General features: G+C 44.4%; 1 protein-coding gene across 1 annotated transcript in view; it reads left to right on the top strand.

Annotated features, from left to right (window-relative positions):
- The window catches only part of LOC141147322 (protein mono-ADP-ribosyltransferase PARP14-like), a 63,925-nt gene that overhangs the window by 451 nt on the left and 48,982 nt on the right, over positions 1 to 14,492 (top strand). The window contains exon 2 of the mRNA XM_073634542.1: positions 12,147 to 12,277. Within this exon, the coding sequence (XP_073490643.1) occupies positions 12,147 to 12,277 (131 nt within the window). The remainder of the gene's footprint in view (positions 1 to 12,146; positions 12,278 to 14,492) is intronic.

Raw genomic sequence — 14,492 nt, 5'->3', positions numbered from 1 at the left:
ATACACTACAAGGAGGAGGGAGGTAAGTACTGAGGACTGGAGGGGGATCCTCATACACTACAAGGAGGAGGGAGGTAAGTACTGAGGACTGGAGGGGATCCTCATACACTACAAGGAGGAAGGAGGTAAGTACTGAGGACTGGAGGGGATTCTCATACACTACAAGGAGGAGGGAGGTAAGTACTGAGGACTGAAGGGGATCCCTTATACACTACAAGGAGGAGGGAGGTAAGTACTGAGGACTGGAGGAGATCCTCATACACTACAAGGAGGAGGGAGGTAAGTACTGAGGACTGGAGGAGATCCTCATACACTACAAGGAGGAGGGAGGTAAGTACTGAGGACTGGAGAGGATCCTCATACACTACAAGGAGGAGGGAGGTAAGTACTGGGGACTGGAGGGGATCCTCATACACTACTAAGAGGGGGAGGTAAGTACTGAGGACTGGAGGGGATCCTCATACACTACAAGGAGGGGGGAGGTAAGTACTGAGGACTGGAGGGGATCCTCATACAATACAAGGAGGAGGGAGGTAAGTACTGAGGACTGGAGGGGATCCTCATACACTACAAGGAGGAGGGAGGTAAGTACTGAGGACTGGAGGGGATCCTCATACATTACAAGGAGGAGGGAGGTAAGTACTGGGGACTTGAGGAGGATCCTCATACACTACAAGGAGGAGGGAGGTAAGTACTGAGGACTGGAGGGGGGTCCTCATACACTACAAGGAGGAGGGAGGTAAATACTGAGGACTGGAGGGGATCCTCATACATTACAAGGAGGAGGGAGGTAAGTACTGAGGACTGGAGGGGATCCTCATACACTACAAGGAGGAGGGAGGTAAGTACTGAGGACTGGAGGGGATCCTCATACACTACGAGGAGGAGGGAGGTAAGTACTGAGGACTGGAGGGGGATCCTCATACACTACAAGGAGGAGGGAGGTAAGTACTGAGGACTGGAGGGGATCCTCATACATTACAAGGAGGAGGGAGGTAAGTACTGAGGATTGGAGGGGATCCTCATACACTACAAGGAGGAGGGAGGTAAGTACTGAGGACTGGAGGGGATCCTCATACACTACAAGGAGGAGGGAGGTAAGTACTGAGGACTGGAGGGTGATCCTCATACACTACAAGGAGGAGGGAGGTAAGTACTGAGGACTGGAGGGGATCCTCATACACTACAAGGAGGGGGGAGGTAAGTACTGAGGACTGGAGGGTGATCCTCATACACTACAAGGAGGGGGGAGGTAAGTACTGAGGACTGGAGGGTGATCCTCATACACTACAAGGAGGAGGGAGGTAAGTACTGAGGACTGGAGGGTGATCCTCATACACTACAAGGAGGAGGGAGGTAAGTACTGAGGACTGGAGGGGGATCCTCATACACTACAAGGAGGAGGGAGGTAAGTACTGAGGACTGGAGGGGATCCTCATACACTACAAGGAGGAGGGAGGTAAGTACTGAGGACTGGAGGGGATCCTCATACACTACAAGGAGGAGGGAGGTAAGTACTGAGGACTGGAGGGGATCCTCATACACTACAAGGAGGAGGGAGGTAAGTACTGAGGACTGGAGGAGATCCTCATACACTACAAGGAGGAGGGAGGTAAGTACTGAGGACTGGAGAGAGATCCTCATATATTACAAGGAGGAGGGAGGTAAGTACTGAGGACTGGAGGGGATCCTCATACACTACAAGGAGGAGGGAGGTAAGTAGTATCTAATATTTCTGGTATGTGTGTTGCCTATATATACTATAATAAACATAAAAGTCTATATAAAGTGACTGATGTGCTCCAATCCAAATAGTGCAAAGTGTTCCAGAATTTTCAAGGTGTACCACAACACCCCCTCCTGTGTCTCCACTCACCAGATCAAATGGACCCCCAGCTTTTCAGTCTAGGGGTCACTTCAGGCTTAATAGTGATGGCCAGGAATGGCAGGTTTGGCATCAGATCATTGACAAAACTTCCTTGTAAAGATGCTCAGCCAGAAAAACAGGTACCCAGAATGAAAAGGAATGGACTAATAGTGAAGTACCGCTAAAAAAATAATTTATTGCGCATGGAAATGGATACTTACAAGAAGCGAGATAAAATCAGGCATAAACATGGTGCTGTGAATACAAAAACGCCGTTCATGGCGTGCGTTCCACGATACCCGAAGTGAAGTAGAAATTACGTCTACGCGTTTCACCCTCCCACAGAGCGTCATCAAGGACCTCATTTCTGGTTAACTGAGCCGTCTTTAAATACAGGAGGAGAAACACCTCCCCCTAAAAGGACCAATCAAATTGGCATTGCGGCCATTTTGTTGGTGGGGTAAAAATGTCGGCCCTGTGGACAGAGCAAGAACCACAGGGGAGACAAATCCGCCATATTACTGGTTGGATAAAATTCCTATAATACTTCCAAGGACTTGACGTCAATTCTGGCTTAACACAATATAACAATAACACTAATAGCATTTAAAAAATGTTAAGAAAATGTTAAGAAATTAGCTCAATGAATTAACATAACTGCAACAATAAATATAAAAAGCGTACAACAACAAAAATAAGGATAAACAAACAAAAAAAAGTATAAATAAAAATAGAAAAATTAAATAAAGATGAAAAAAATGTAAAATAAAAATAAAATGTAAAATAAAAATAAATTAAAAAGATAAATATAAAATAAAAATAAAAATGAAATAAAAATGTCAGAAAAAATCAGAAAAAAAGAACACGTGTGTTAATAAAAATAATAAAATACTACCAATTAGACAAAAAACAGTTTAGAGCCAATTTGATGTTCAACCCCAAAGGGTTCATCGTTCTAAGCCGATGGATTCACTGGGTCCCATTGCGAGAGATGGCTCTCTTAAGGTTGCCTCCTCTCCAATGTATTTAAATTTTGTCTATGCCACAAAAAGTCAAACCACTCGGGTCCCTTCTGTGAAATAGTCTAAAATGATTGGACAAGCTGTGGTGCTTGAATCCCTTTTTTTACCCTATTTACATGTTTACGTAATCTGACTCCCAATGCTCTGGTGGTCCTACCCACGTACTGTAGTCCACATGGACAGGACAAAAGATACGTGACGTGGGTGGTGCCACACGTAATGAACTTGTTAATTTTTTAAAGGACTCACCAGAGGAGTTGGCTATAAAGTCTGTGGTCTTCCTCACCCTGTGTTTGGACATTTTGCATATTACACATCTCCCACAAATAAAGAAACCCAAGGTACAAGTTTTTTTGGGGGAGTCAACGACATTAGGTGCAAGTTTTAAACGTAAAGTAGGGGGTTTGGTATAATTAAACTGTGATCTACTAGGTAAGGTTTTAGCAAGATCGTTCTCTTTTAATAAATGCCAATATTTACGAATAATTTTTTCTACTTGTTTATGTTGACGGGTAAAGCCTGTCATGAAAGAGACTCCAAAGTCTTTCTCAATGGCCTCCTTCTTTTTAAACAGATCGTCTCTATTCATACTTCTTACTATTGACAAAGTTTTATTCAGCTCTTGTGGGGTTTAGCCTTTTTCTACAAATCTTTCAAATAGAACTTTAGCCTGTTTATCAAAATCCTCCATTCTAGCGCAATTGCGCTTAACTCTCATGAATTGACTTTTGGGGATTGTGCTGAGCCATCTGGGGTCCCCAGGGGGATATAACCATTTCTGTCCACTTCCTTAAAATAAGTTTTAGTGGCCAGTTGGTGATTGTAGTCCAGAAAGTTGATACTTTGGTTGTCAAACGTTGCTGAGAAGGAAATTCCATATCTGTTCTCACCAATTTTTTGCCAAAAAAATGTAAAGAAGACTCCTTAGATCCTGCCCAAATAATAATGATGTCATCAATGTAACGCTTCTAAAACTTAAGCTGGGGTATATTTCCACTAAAGATGGCATCTTTCTCCCAGTGGCTCATTAATAAATTAGCCACTTAAGGGGCATATTTAGCCCCCATGGCTACCCCTTTTCTTTTGCCTAAAATAGTGCTTGTCATGCCAAAAGAAGTTGTGGCTCATGGCCAAATCTAAGGCATGAACCAGGAAATCCTTTTGTTCGTTTTTAATTTTGGTGCTGTTCAAGGCCCACACAACAGCTTTGATGGCATGTTGCTGTTGGATATTGGTGTACAAAGAATTGACATCAATACTAGGCAACAAATAACCTTTATTGACCTCTACCCGCTGTAATAGTTCCATAAGATTCCTGCTATCAATAAAATAAGCTGGACACTTCTGTGCCAAAGGCTGTAAGAACCGGTCCAAATATTCACCAATTCTAGCGAACAAAGAGTCCACCCCCCCTCGCAATGGGTCTGCCAGGTGGTTTGGAAGGGTTCTTGTGGATCTTAGGTAGTTGGTAAATAACTGGCACCCGCTGGGCGTCGGGCACTAGGTATCTGGCTTCCTTTTTAGTAACATTGCCTTCATCTTGGGCATTTTTAACCAAAAATAGGAGTATACCTCCCAATTTGTCATATGTTTCAGCTTCATAGACAAGTCTATTAAGTTCTGCTAACTAGTCAGATTTATTGAGATTGACAAGCCCCCCCCCCCCCCCATTTGGAGGAGGGTCTTATTCCAATCCCCTCCTCTGGAGCTGGCCTGGATAAGGTCTACTATGAGGAACTTGATTTTAGGAAAATGACCTCCATGTACTATTTTGGTGTGTCGGCCCAGGGGCAGTTCAGGGTTACTAGTTTGCATACTTCTTATGTGCCTGTGAGGACCTTTCCAAAATTCCAATTTGGTCTTGCCAATATAAAAACAGCCGCAATCGCAGCGTAGCAAATAAATAACCCCAAAGGGGTCTTACAGTTGGCAAAATGTCTCGGACGAAATATTTGGCCATTAGGGAGAATGGGTTTCCTTTCAGTGTACATGTATTTGTAATAATTACAGGTACCGCACCTGTATGTACCTTTTATATTTACATGGATCTGTGTGAACTTCCCCTTTATATTGACTGGTGATGAGTTTATCTCTGATTGACGTCGCCCTTTTGAATGTGAACAAAGGGCGGTCCGGGACAAATTGTCTGAGTGTAGAATTAAGGGATAACATATGTCGGTATTTATTTTGGCTTGTTGGTTTGTGGATCTTGTGATGATACGTTCAGGATTATTACTTTTCTGGGGAAAAAACAAAATTTGTGATTTTCTTTTACTTTCACTTTCAATAATAACAATAAACAAGAGAAATAGAGACTCTCCCTGATGGTGCAGACAGCAATAATAACTGGCAGGGGTTCTAATCAGCGTATTGAAACACGGAAGCCCCCTTTAGCAATAAAGGGGTCCCCAGATACCAGCCCCCTCCATAGTACCCCTAGTCATTCACAGAAAAATTGTAAACAGAAAATAAGAACAGACATTTATTGACAACCCCTTTATTCACTTGACCTCCGGAAGGTTTTACCCCCATCATGACCAGGCCATTTTTTGCTATTCAGCACTGCGTTACTTTAACCACTAAGCCACCGCCCACCGTCATATGACGGCGGGACGAGGCTTCTCTTGTTCTGGGCGGACGTCATATGACGTGATCGCCCTCCCGAGCCACTAGGGGGCGCGCGCGCGGCACCTGCGGCGCGCGCGTGCCCGCTGCGTCGCTCAGGACCCGGTGCTCATGCCCGGCGGCCGCGATGTCTGCCGAGCACCCGCGATTGCCGCGTAACAGAGCAGGACTGTGCATCTGTGCATGTAAACACAGATCCACGTCCTGTCAGAGAGGAGAGGAGACCGATGGTGTGTCCCTTGTACATAGGGACACCGATCGGTCACCTCCCCCAGTCAGTCCCCTCCCCCCACAGTTAGAATCACCTCCCTAGGTCATACATTAATCCCTCGATCGCCCCCCTAGTGTTAACCCCTTCCCTGCCAGTCACATTTACACAGTAATCAATGCATTTTTATAGCACGGATCGCTGTATAAATGTGAATGGTCCCAAAAATGTGTCAAAAGTGTCCGATATGTCCGCTGCAATATCGCAGTCACAATAAAAATCGCAGATCGCCACCATTACTAGTAAAAAATAAATAAATAAATACAAATGCTATAAATCTATCCCCTATTTTGTAGACACTATAACTTTTGCGCAAACCAATCAATATACATATATAAATAAAAACCACAGAGGTGATCAAATACCACCAAAAGAAAGCTCTATTTGTGGGGAAAAAATTATAAAAATTTCATTAGGGTGCAGTGTAACATGACCGCGCAATTGTCATTCAAAATGCTACAGCGCTGAAAACTGAAAAATGGCTTGGGCAGGAAGGGGGTGAAAGTGCCCAGTATTGAGGTGGTTAAAGTGGTTGTTAAGCCACTCTAACCTGTATACACCATCAGCACTGCCTCCTATTGTAGTGTCCCCCTCTGTGTGTGACTTATAATTATAAATGCTGCAAATACCTAATTTCACTGCCGAGATTGGGATCACATGACCGGCCAGCTTTTTCCTTTTCTTCTCTGAGAGATGCAGGGGGTGGGGCTGAGATTCCTCTGCTGATGTCAGTCTGGAGGGGAGGAGGAGGGGAGGAGAGAGCTGGCTGGTCATGTGATCGCAATCTCAGCTCTTAAATGAGGTATTTACAGCATTTCTATTTATAAATCATTCACAGAGGGGGGAGACTGCAATAGGAGGCAGTGCTGATAGTGTATACAGGTTAGTGTTATGAGAGCAGCAGGAGGGGGGAGGAGGACACAGGAGCAGAGAGGAGAGCAGATAGCAGAGCTGCTGATGACAGAGGCACGTAAACTGACCACGGTGTCTGGTCTCAGCAGCCATGATACACCGTGGTCAGTTTACAGAGGGGTGGGGAGAAACTGGAAGGATCAGACAGGTTTTTTAGGTGTTACAGGGGGCCAAATGACACAGGACAAGCCCTGAGTCAAATAACATGCTTTAAAGGAGCAGGATCTATTTTTTTTTGGTTAAACCCTTTAACTGATGATTGTGCGGTCAATGCAACACTGTACCCAAATTACATTTTTATCATTTTTTTCACGCTTTCTTTTTTTCTTAACCCCCGCTGGCGACCGAAAAAGGGATAAAACCGCCCGCAAAGCGCCGCTACAGCGGAGCAATGCCGGCGGTATAGCCGTGCTACCCCATTGATTTCAGTGGGCAGGAGCGGTGAAGGAGCGGTGAATACACCGCTCCTTCACCGCTCCAAAGATGCTGTTTACAGGAGTTTTTTTCTCTCTCCTGCCAGCGCACCGCTTCAGTGTGAAAGCCCTCGGGTTTTCACACTGGAGAAACAGTAGTTGCAGTTTTAGGTCGGTTTGCAGGCGCTATTTTTTAGCGCAATAACGCCTGCAAACCGTCCCAGTGTGAAAGGGGCCTTAGTGTATATTGATTGGTTTGTGTGAAAGTGATAATCTACAGATCCATATCAATCATATTGCCCAATGACCTGGCAAAAGGAAAAAACCTGATGACCTCCAGCACAAGTCTGATCCCATAACTCCACCTCCAAGGATTGACAGCTGCGTTACGCTCAAATGTACACAAAGGGGCTGACTCTCCTGGGGAACATCATTGACCAAATATGATAATGTCCATATTTTGGTCAATAATGTCAGGGATCCCCCCCCCTTCATTTACATTTAAGGCTCCGTCCACACATAGGCCATTTGAATCACGGGTGGAATTGCCACGATTCTGCCCACGATTCCAGAATTGCGATCAAAACGCAGGACGCGTTTGCGATGCCATTATTCCTTCATGGCACCCTTAACGCTGTGCAATATTGCCCCGATTGATGTGCTACAAATCGCACTGCAACTGCGCAAACAAAATCACGTGCCGCATGTTGCCCAAAAAATTCCGAAATAGATTTTTTTTTTTAATTTTAAGTGCCCTATTCTCCCGTACTGAAGCGTAATTGGGAAACGCATGTAGATCCCACATATGTAAGCCATGACATCACACCAGACATGTGAGGGATCGCCACGAACATCTACTGCTAGACCTCCTCTGTAACTCTAAACTGATAATCTGTAAAAGCTTTTAAAGCGTAGAGATTTGTAAGTATCAAAGTTTGACGCTATTCCACAAGCCTACAAAATTTAAAATCTTGACATGTTGGTTATTTACTTGACGTATCATCATTGTAACGGGAGTCACTTTTGGCGGGGGGCTGGTGGAACCCAGAATCCCTTGGAGAGGTTGGGTAACCCTTTTTTTTAGCTCTCCATGCACCTCCTGTGTCTAAGTGACCCTGTGTCTCTTAGGGGCACAGGGTGACCGAAAAAATGATGGACAGCTACTTAATGGAATAGTAATATTTATCCACAATATCTCCCAGGAAATATACAAAGACTGTTCCTGGTTTATTTGATTCTGAACTATACATGTTAATTGAAGGAGTCGATCACATTGGCCTCTGTCCTCTGTAGGAGACGGATAGTCTGCTACTGATGGTCTCCTGCTATTGTGTGAAGGTGTTCTGTTTATACTTATGACAATGTGTATTGTAGTTTGTGAGCTAGGAGACGACAAGTCTGACCTGGAAGGTCAGACCTCAGAGTCACCCAGGTAGCTAATTAACTTCATGTTTATAGTATGTCTGTTGTTGTAATTATATTCCTGTGTGCAGTTTGTATTGTTATGATAATCTGATCAGGAGGGGGGAATGTCCTTCTTAAGTGTATAAAAGCCTGTATTCTTGTTCAAATAAACAGTTATTATTCTGGTTTACTCCAAAACTGGTATTGCCTAGTTATTGGGGTAACTATAGCCAGACTTGCAGGTCTTGGGAAGCAGCTTCTTGGCAAAGATACCCAACAGGGTGTCCGGAGTCCGTCACAACCATCTTTTATATTTTAAACTGGCAAGTGGGTGTGGTGCTGCGCTAATCCAAGTTAGTAAATAAATTAGTGCGAAGCGTACTATAGTGCTGAACATCTAAATGTGTAAACGGCTAGCCCAGAGCATGGGCGTGAAGTGTACTCTTAGTGAGTGCAATAATATAAAGTAATGTGAAATCACAGTTGGTAGAAACTATAACTAATCTCAGAGAAGAGTACATATAAATATCCAAACTTATATAGGAATGCAATTAAATCAACGTAAACGTTAAAAAGCATGCAGTGAACCTCATCAGGTGATGCATGAGATATGGGTGACAGAAAAAAAAAAAATTGATACACCCAATTTGCAAAACAGTGAAATAGAAAACAAAAAGGTACAATGTTATACTGTACGTCCGGAGAGTTCTCCAGGCGTATTAAATAATTTAAAGTGTCCAGTGCAAGTAATCAGTGCTCAAATACGGCATAAAAACATATAAACAGTCCAGAAAACGTGGCTTGTGCAACAAAGCAATCTTCAATGACTCATCAGTCCTAAGGTGCCAAACAGTGCAATAGTGCAAAACAGCAAAATATCCTTCATAGACCAATCACTTGAATAAGTGGGGGATGTGGAGTGTATAGATCAGAGAGGGATATTCAGTCCTCTTCATGCAGCGATCCTACACTAGTGGGTAATGGCCCCTTACCTCATTATACTGAAGTTACAGCATAAATCAACACCGCTCACAGCCACTCCTATGCGGGTTGGTCCTGGGTCCCGGACTGGATCTCTGTATACTTTAGATCCTCAGGGGGCAGGGTGGCCAAAAGAGGAAAGGGATGCCATATAGTGTAGTAGTTTGTAAAACCAAGTAGCTTTATTAACAGTAAAAATTTGTACTCACACAATGAATAGCAGATTGCACAAGTAACCGAACAGCAGCAAGCTCGTACACTTCTGACAGTGGAAGGTGCCTGTTCCATCCCTACGCGTGGCGTCATGGGTCACGTGACTTCATCAGGGGTCACGTGACTTCATCCCCTTTCTTGATAAATGTAACATTTTGCTTTCCAATCACTTCCTGTTCCAGTGATAAATGTAACATTTTGATTTCCAATCACTTCCTTTTTCCGGTGATAAATGTAACATTTTGATTTCCAATCACTTCCTCTTTCGGTGATAAATATAACATTTTGATTTCCAATCACTTCCTGTTTCGGTGATAAATATAACATTTTGATTTTTCATGTAGATTGGAATAACAAGTGATGGAGCTGAAAATGATATATATTACAGTGCAATACAATGTGAGTAGAGCCGCCCCTTTTCAGTGAGTGAAACATCTTCTAAACAGTTTAAACATATACAAAAAGCTTAGCGCTAACTCAAAACTAAATTAAAAATAAACAATCATTTTAGTGCATAATAAATAACCCACAAAAAATCAATATAGTGAAACAAAAGAATGAGAAAGTCCTCAAAGGAAATACAAACATCAAAAAAGAAAGTCTGTGTAGTGACAGGTATTGATTATCCGTGCTCCACCATCACTTGTGTGGGAGAAATCCCCACTCACCAGATACCTAAGTGTAATGAGCCTCGTAATAATCAGATCCTTTGGGAAGCGATGTGGGTCAGAGGGGGGTTATCCTTTACTTAAGCTCAATCCTTGGATGTCTCCTTATGCTTGAAAGATATAAAGGCTCGGCAAAAGCAAAGTATATATCATAGCGCAATATGTTTATTAAAACAGGTATCAATTTTTGATAAAATGCGCACTTACATTTTAAGGTGCTAATAAGTCAGCACCAACATGTAGAGCCAGTAGAACAGGAACAACGTCGTTCCTCCAAATTGTCCAAAAAGTCCCACCCTCCCTGTAAATATACCCGTTCCTCCAAATTGCGGCGTGCGTTCCAACACATCGGAAATCGGAACCAAGCGTACCGGAAGTGATGTCAGTGCAGGTGAGCGTGCGGCCTCAATGCATTTCATGATAAAAACGTCATCCATCAACACTAAAATCTAGAGGAATCAATTGCCTTCAGAAGTCACCTAATTAGTAAACAGAGTCCACCTGTGTGTAATTTAATCTCAGCATATATACAGCTGTTCTATGAAGCCCTCAGAGGTTTGTTAGAAAACCTTAGTGAACAAACAGCATCATGAAGGCCAAGGAACACACCAGACAGGTCAGGGATAAAGTTGTGGAGCTCTGTTCAATCCATCATCGGAAAATGGAAAGAGTATGGCACAACTGCAAACCTACCAAGACATGGCCGTCCACCTAAACTGACCAGCCGGGCAAGGAGAGCATTCATCAGAGAAGAGCCAAGAGGTCCATGGTAACTCTGGAGGAGCTGCAGAGATCCACAGCTCAGGTGGGAGAATCTGTCCACAGGACAACTATTAGTCGTGTTCTCCACAAATCTGCCCTTTATGGAAGAGTGACAAGAAGAAAGACATTGGTGAAAGAAAGTCATAAGAAGTCCTGTTTGTAGTTTGTGAGAAGCCATGTGGAGGACACAGCAAACATGTGGAAGAAGGTGATCTGGTCACATGAGACCAAAATTCAACTTCTTGGCCTAAAAGCGGAAAACTAACACCGCACATCACACCATCCCCACCGTGAAACTTGGTGGTGGCAGCATCATGTGATGGGGATGCTTTTCCTCAACAGGGACAGGGAAGCTGGTCAGAGTTGATGGGAAGATGGATGGAGACAAATACAGGACAATCTTAGAAGAAAACCTGTTAGAGTCTACAAAAGACTTGAGACTGGGCGGAGGTTCACCTTCCAGCAGGACAACGACCCGAAACATCCAGCCAGAGCTACAATGGAATGGTTTACATCAAAGCATATTCATGTGTTAGAATGGCCCAGTCACAGTCCAGACCTAAATCACATTGAGAATCTGTGGCAAGACTTGAAAATTGCTGTTCACAGATGCTCTCCATCCAATCTGACAGAGCTTGAGATATTTTACAAAGAAGAATGGGCAGAAATGTCCTCTCTAGATGTGCAAAGCTGGTAGAGACATCCCCAAAAAGACTTGTAGAGAAAGGGGGTTCTACAAAGTATTGACTCCGGGGGGCGCCATACAAATGCCCCCCCCCCACACTTTTCACATATTTATTTGTATCATTTATCATTTTCCTTCCACTTCACAATTATGTTCCACTTTGTGTTGGTCCATCACATAAAATCCCAATAAAATACATTTACATTTTTGGTTGTAACATGACGTATGGGGAATGTCAAGGGGTATGAATACTTTTTCAAGGCACTGTAGGTGGTCATGTGACATTCTCATAGAAAATCCTTATCATGGTTCTCCTTGTCTTCCAGCCCGGGATCGAGTCCTCCAGAAAGGGAGCCATCTGCTGAAACTTCCCAATGGGGAAGAAGTACATCTGAAAGTCTCACTGCCGAATACTGAGAGTCCGGACACTCCGGAGGACACACCGGGATCGGCCACTGTGAGTAAATCCACCAGAGACGAGCTCCATATTGGGGTTATGGAATTTTATGTAAAATTATCATAAAACACATTTTCCATGAAATCTGCAATAATCTGAAGGGGCCCCTATACACAGGGCCACAATCACCCAATTCCAACACTTTCCACCAATATTCCCATTTGTGTGTCTGCAAAAAACTGTCACCGCCCGCTCTTGGAGGGGGAATGATTGATCAGATAGATAAACCTGTTCAGTCAGTATTGATCCCCCCAAAATCAGTGGAAGCCCCCCCCCCCCCCCCACTCCATTAAAAAGGAACTCCATGAAATATAAACTCTGAATATAGCCGGTTGGATTGTAAATGCAACGCTTCATTTTGGGAGAAAGAAGAGCGATCATCAAAATATCTTCTGCTTATGGTTTAGAAGACTTCTGGGAGGATCAACAGGGACTATTGATCAGATACAACAAAACACTTCCAATGGGATATTTAACAGAGCAAAGGGGAGGAAATAAGAGAAGATCATTGTTGGGTGTGCATACACATTGGGCTCCATGCACACTAGCTTATTTTTAAGCTCCTAGCAGCTCCTTTGAGCATTTTATTTTTCTGCCCCAAGAAGCAAATAGTGTTATCCTATGTTTCCATGCACACTATTGTAGACTAGAAGCGTTTTAGAAGCTCCTAAACACTGCTAAGCACCAGTTTCCAGTGTTTTTATTTCTTAGCCGGTGGCCCACAGGCGTCCATAACAATAAATGACTCATCAGCTGTCAGCGGAGTTCCCCATTGACAGCTGAATGTAGATAAAACAATTGCTGCCAAAAAAATTGAGAAAAAAACAGCGTGCCCCCCCACACCCCACCCAATCTATACAGGGCTCTTTCAGGTCTGGTGCAGATTTTAAGGCAAACCCCATGCCAAAAAAAAAAAACAGCATGGGGTTCCCCTTAACATCCATACCAGACCTAAGGGTTTGGTATATACGCGGGAGGACACCACACCGTTGTGTTTTTTTGGCATGAGGGTCCGCCCCAAAATCCATACTATCCATATCCATATCAGACCAGACCCTTATCCGGGCATGCAGTCCTCCTTCTGAACCATACCAGGCCACATGCCCTCAACATGAGGGGGTGCTTTGTGTGGTAGGGGGCACCTCTCCAAAAAGGGTCTGTTATGGATGTGGAAGGGAACCCCACTCTGTTTTTATTTTTGACGAGGGGTTGTCCTTAATACCAGACCTGAAAGGGCCTGGTATGGATTTGGGGGGACCCCAAACAGTTTTTTTTCTCAATTTATAATGCTGGCTATTGTATCGTTTACATTCAGCTGTCAGCAGGGAACCCCGCTGGCAGCTGATGAGTCATCCATTGTTAAGGGCACAGCAGCCGGCTTGCTGGCCTGCTCCTTAACAACCAGCTTGGGCGTAGCATAAGGGGATGCAGGGGTCACAATCACAGACCTGCCCCTAGCTCCAGGGGGCCCCTGCAGCCTCCCTGTCATATTATCATATCCTCCACAAAATCCAGCTCTGATCTGCCCAAGGGCCCCACAGTCACGCTCCAGTACTGGGCTTCTACTTTGCCTTTCACAGTCTACACCCCTCTGTTCTCATTGGCTGGGGAGAAGCTGTGAGCCATTTCCTGAATTGAGAGGAGCACAAGGTGAGAACAGCCCAGGATGGGGAAGTGTCTGTGCTGGCAACATGGAATGGTAAGCGTGCTCAGTGAGGTAAGAGGAGGAGAGTGCCGTCCTGTAGCCACGGTGGGATCAATGTCACTGGTGAGGTATGACACCGCTCGATGTCTCCTAGTCACCAACTGAGATTCTCTGTACCCCCCCACCCGGAGATGTCTGCTTACCCCCTTTCCCTGACAACTGGGGAAAAGACACACACCTCTGGGAGGTGACCTAGCTGCCAACACTGACAGAAAAACCTTCAGAAATTGCTAAAACAAATCCCTTAACACCTCCTCGGGGGGCCCCTGAAGGACTGCAGGCTCTTTGCAGGCTTTGTGTCACATGGCTTTGCCCTCCCAGATCTACGTTGCACCCCCCCAAAGCCCCCTGACCACCCCCTCCACCCTGCATGCTATGCCCGCTGCTGAGCTCCTTTCCCATTACAGCACTCTATACTGTTCCTCCTCCGCAGGGCTGAAATCACATTCCTTTACAACACAGCCAGTCAGCCACGATCTGCACAGGGAGTATCTGCCTAATGCAACTACA

Source organism: Aquarana catesbeiana, linkage group LG06, assembly GCF_042186555.1.
Source record: "Aquarana catesbeiana isolate 2022-GZ linkage group LG06, ASM4218655v1, whole genome shotgun sequence".
Taxonomy (NCBI): Eukaryota; Metazoa; Chordata; class Amphibia; order Anura; family Ranidae; genus Aquarana; species Aquarana catesbeiana.
The sequence above is the reverse complement of the archived record's forward strand: the minus strand, read 5'-3'. Positions and strand labels throughout refer to the sequence as shown.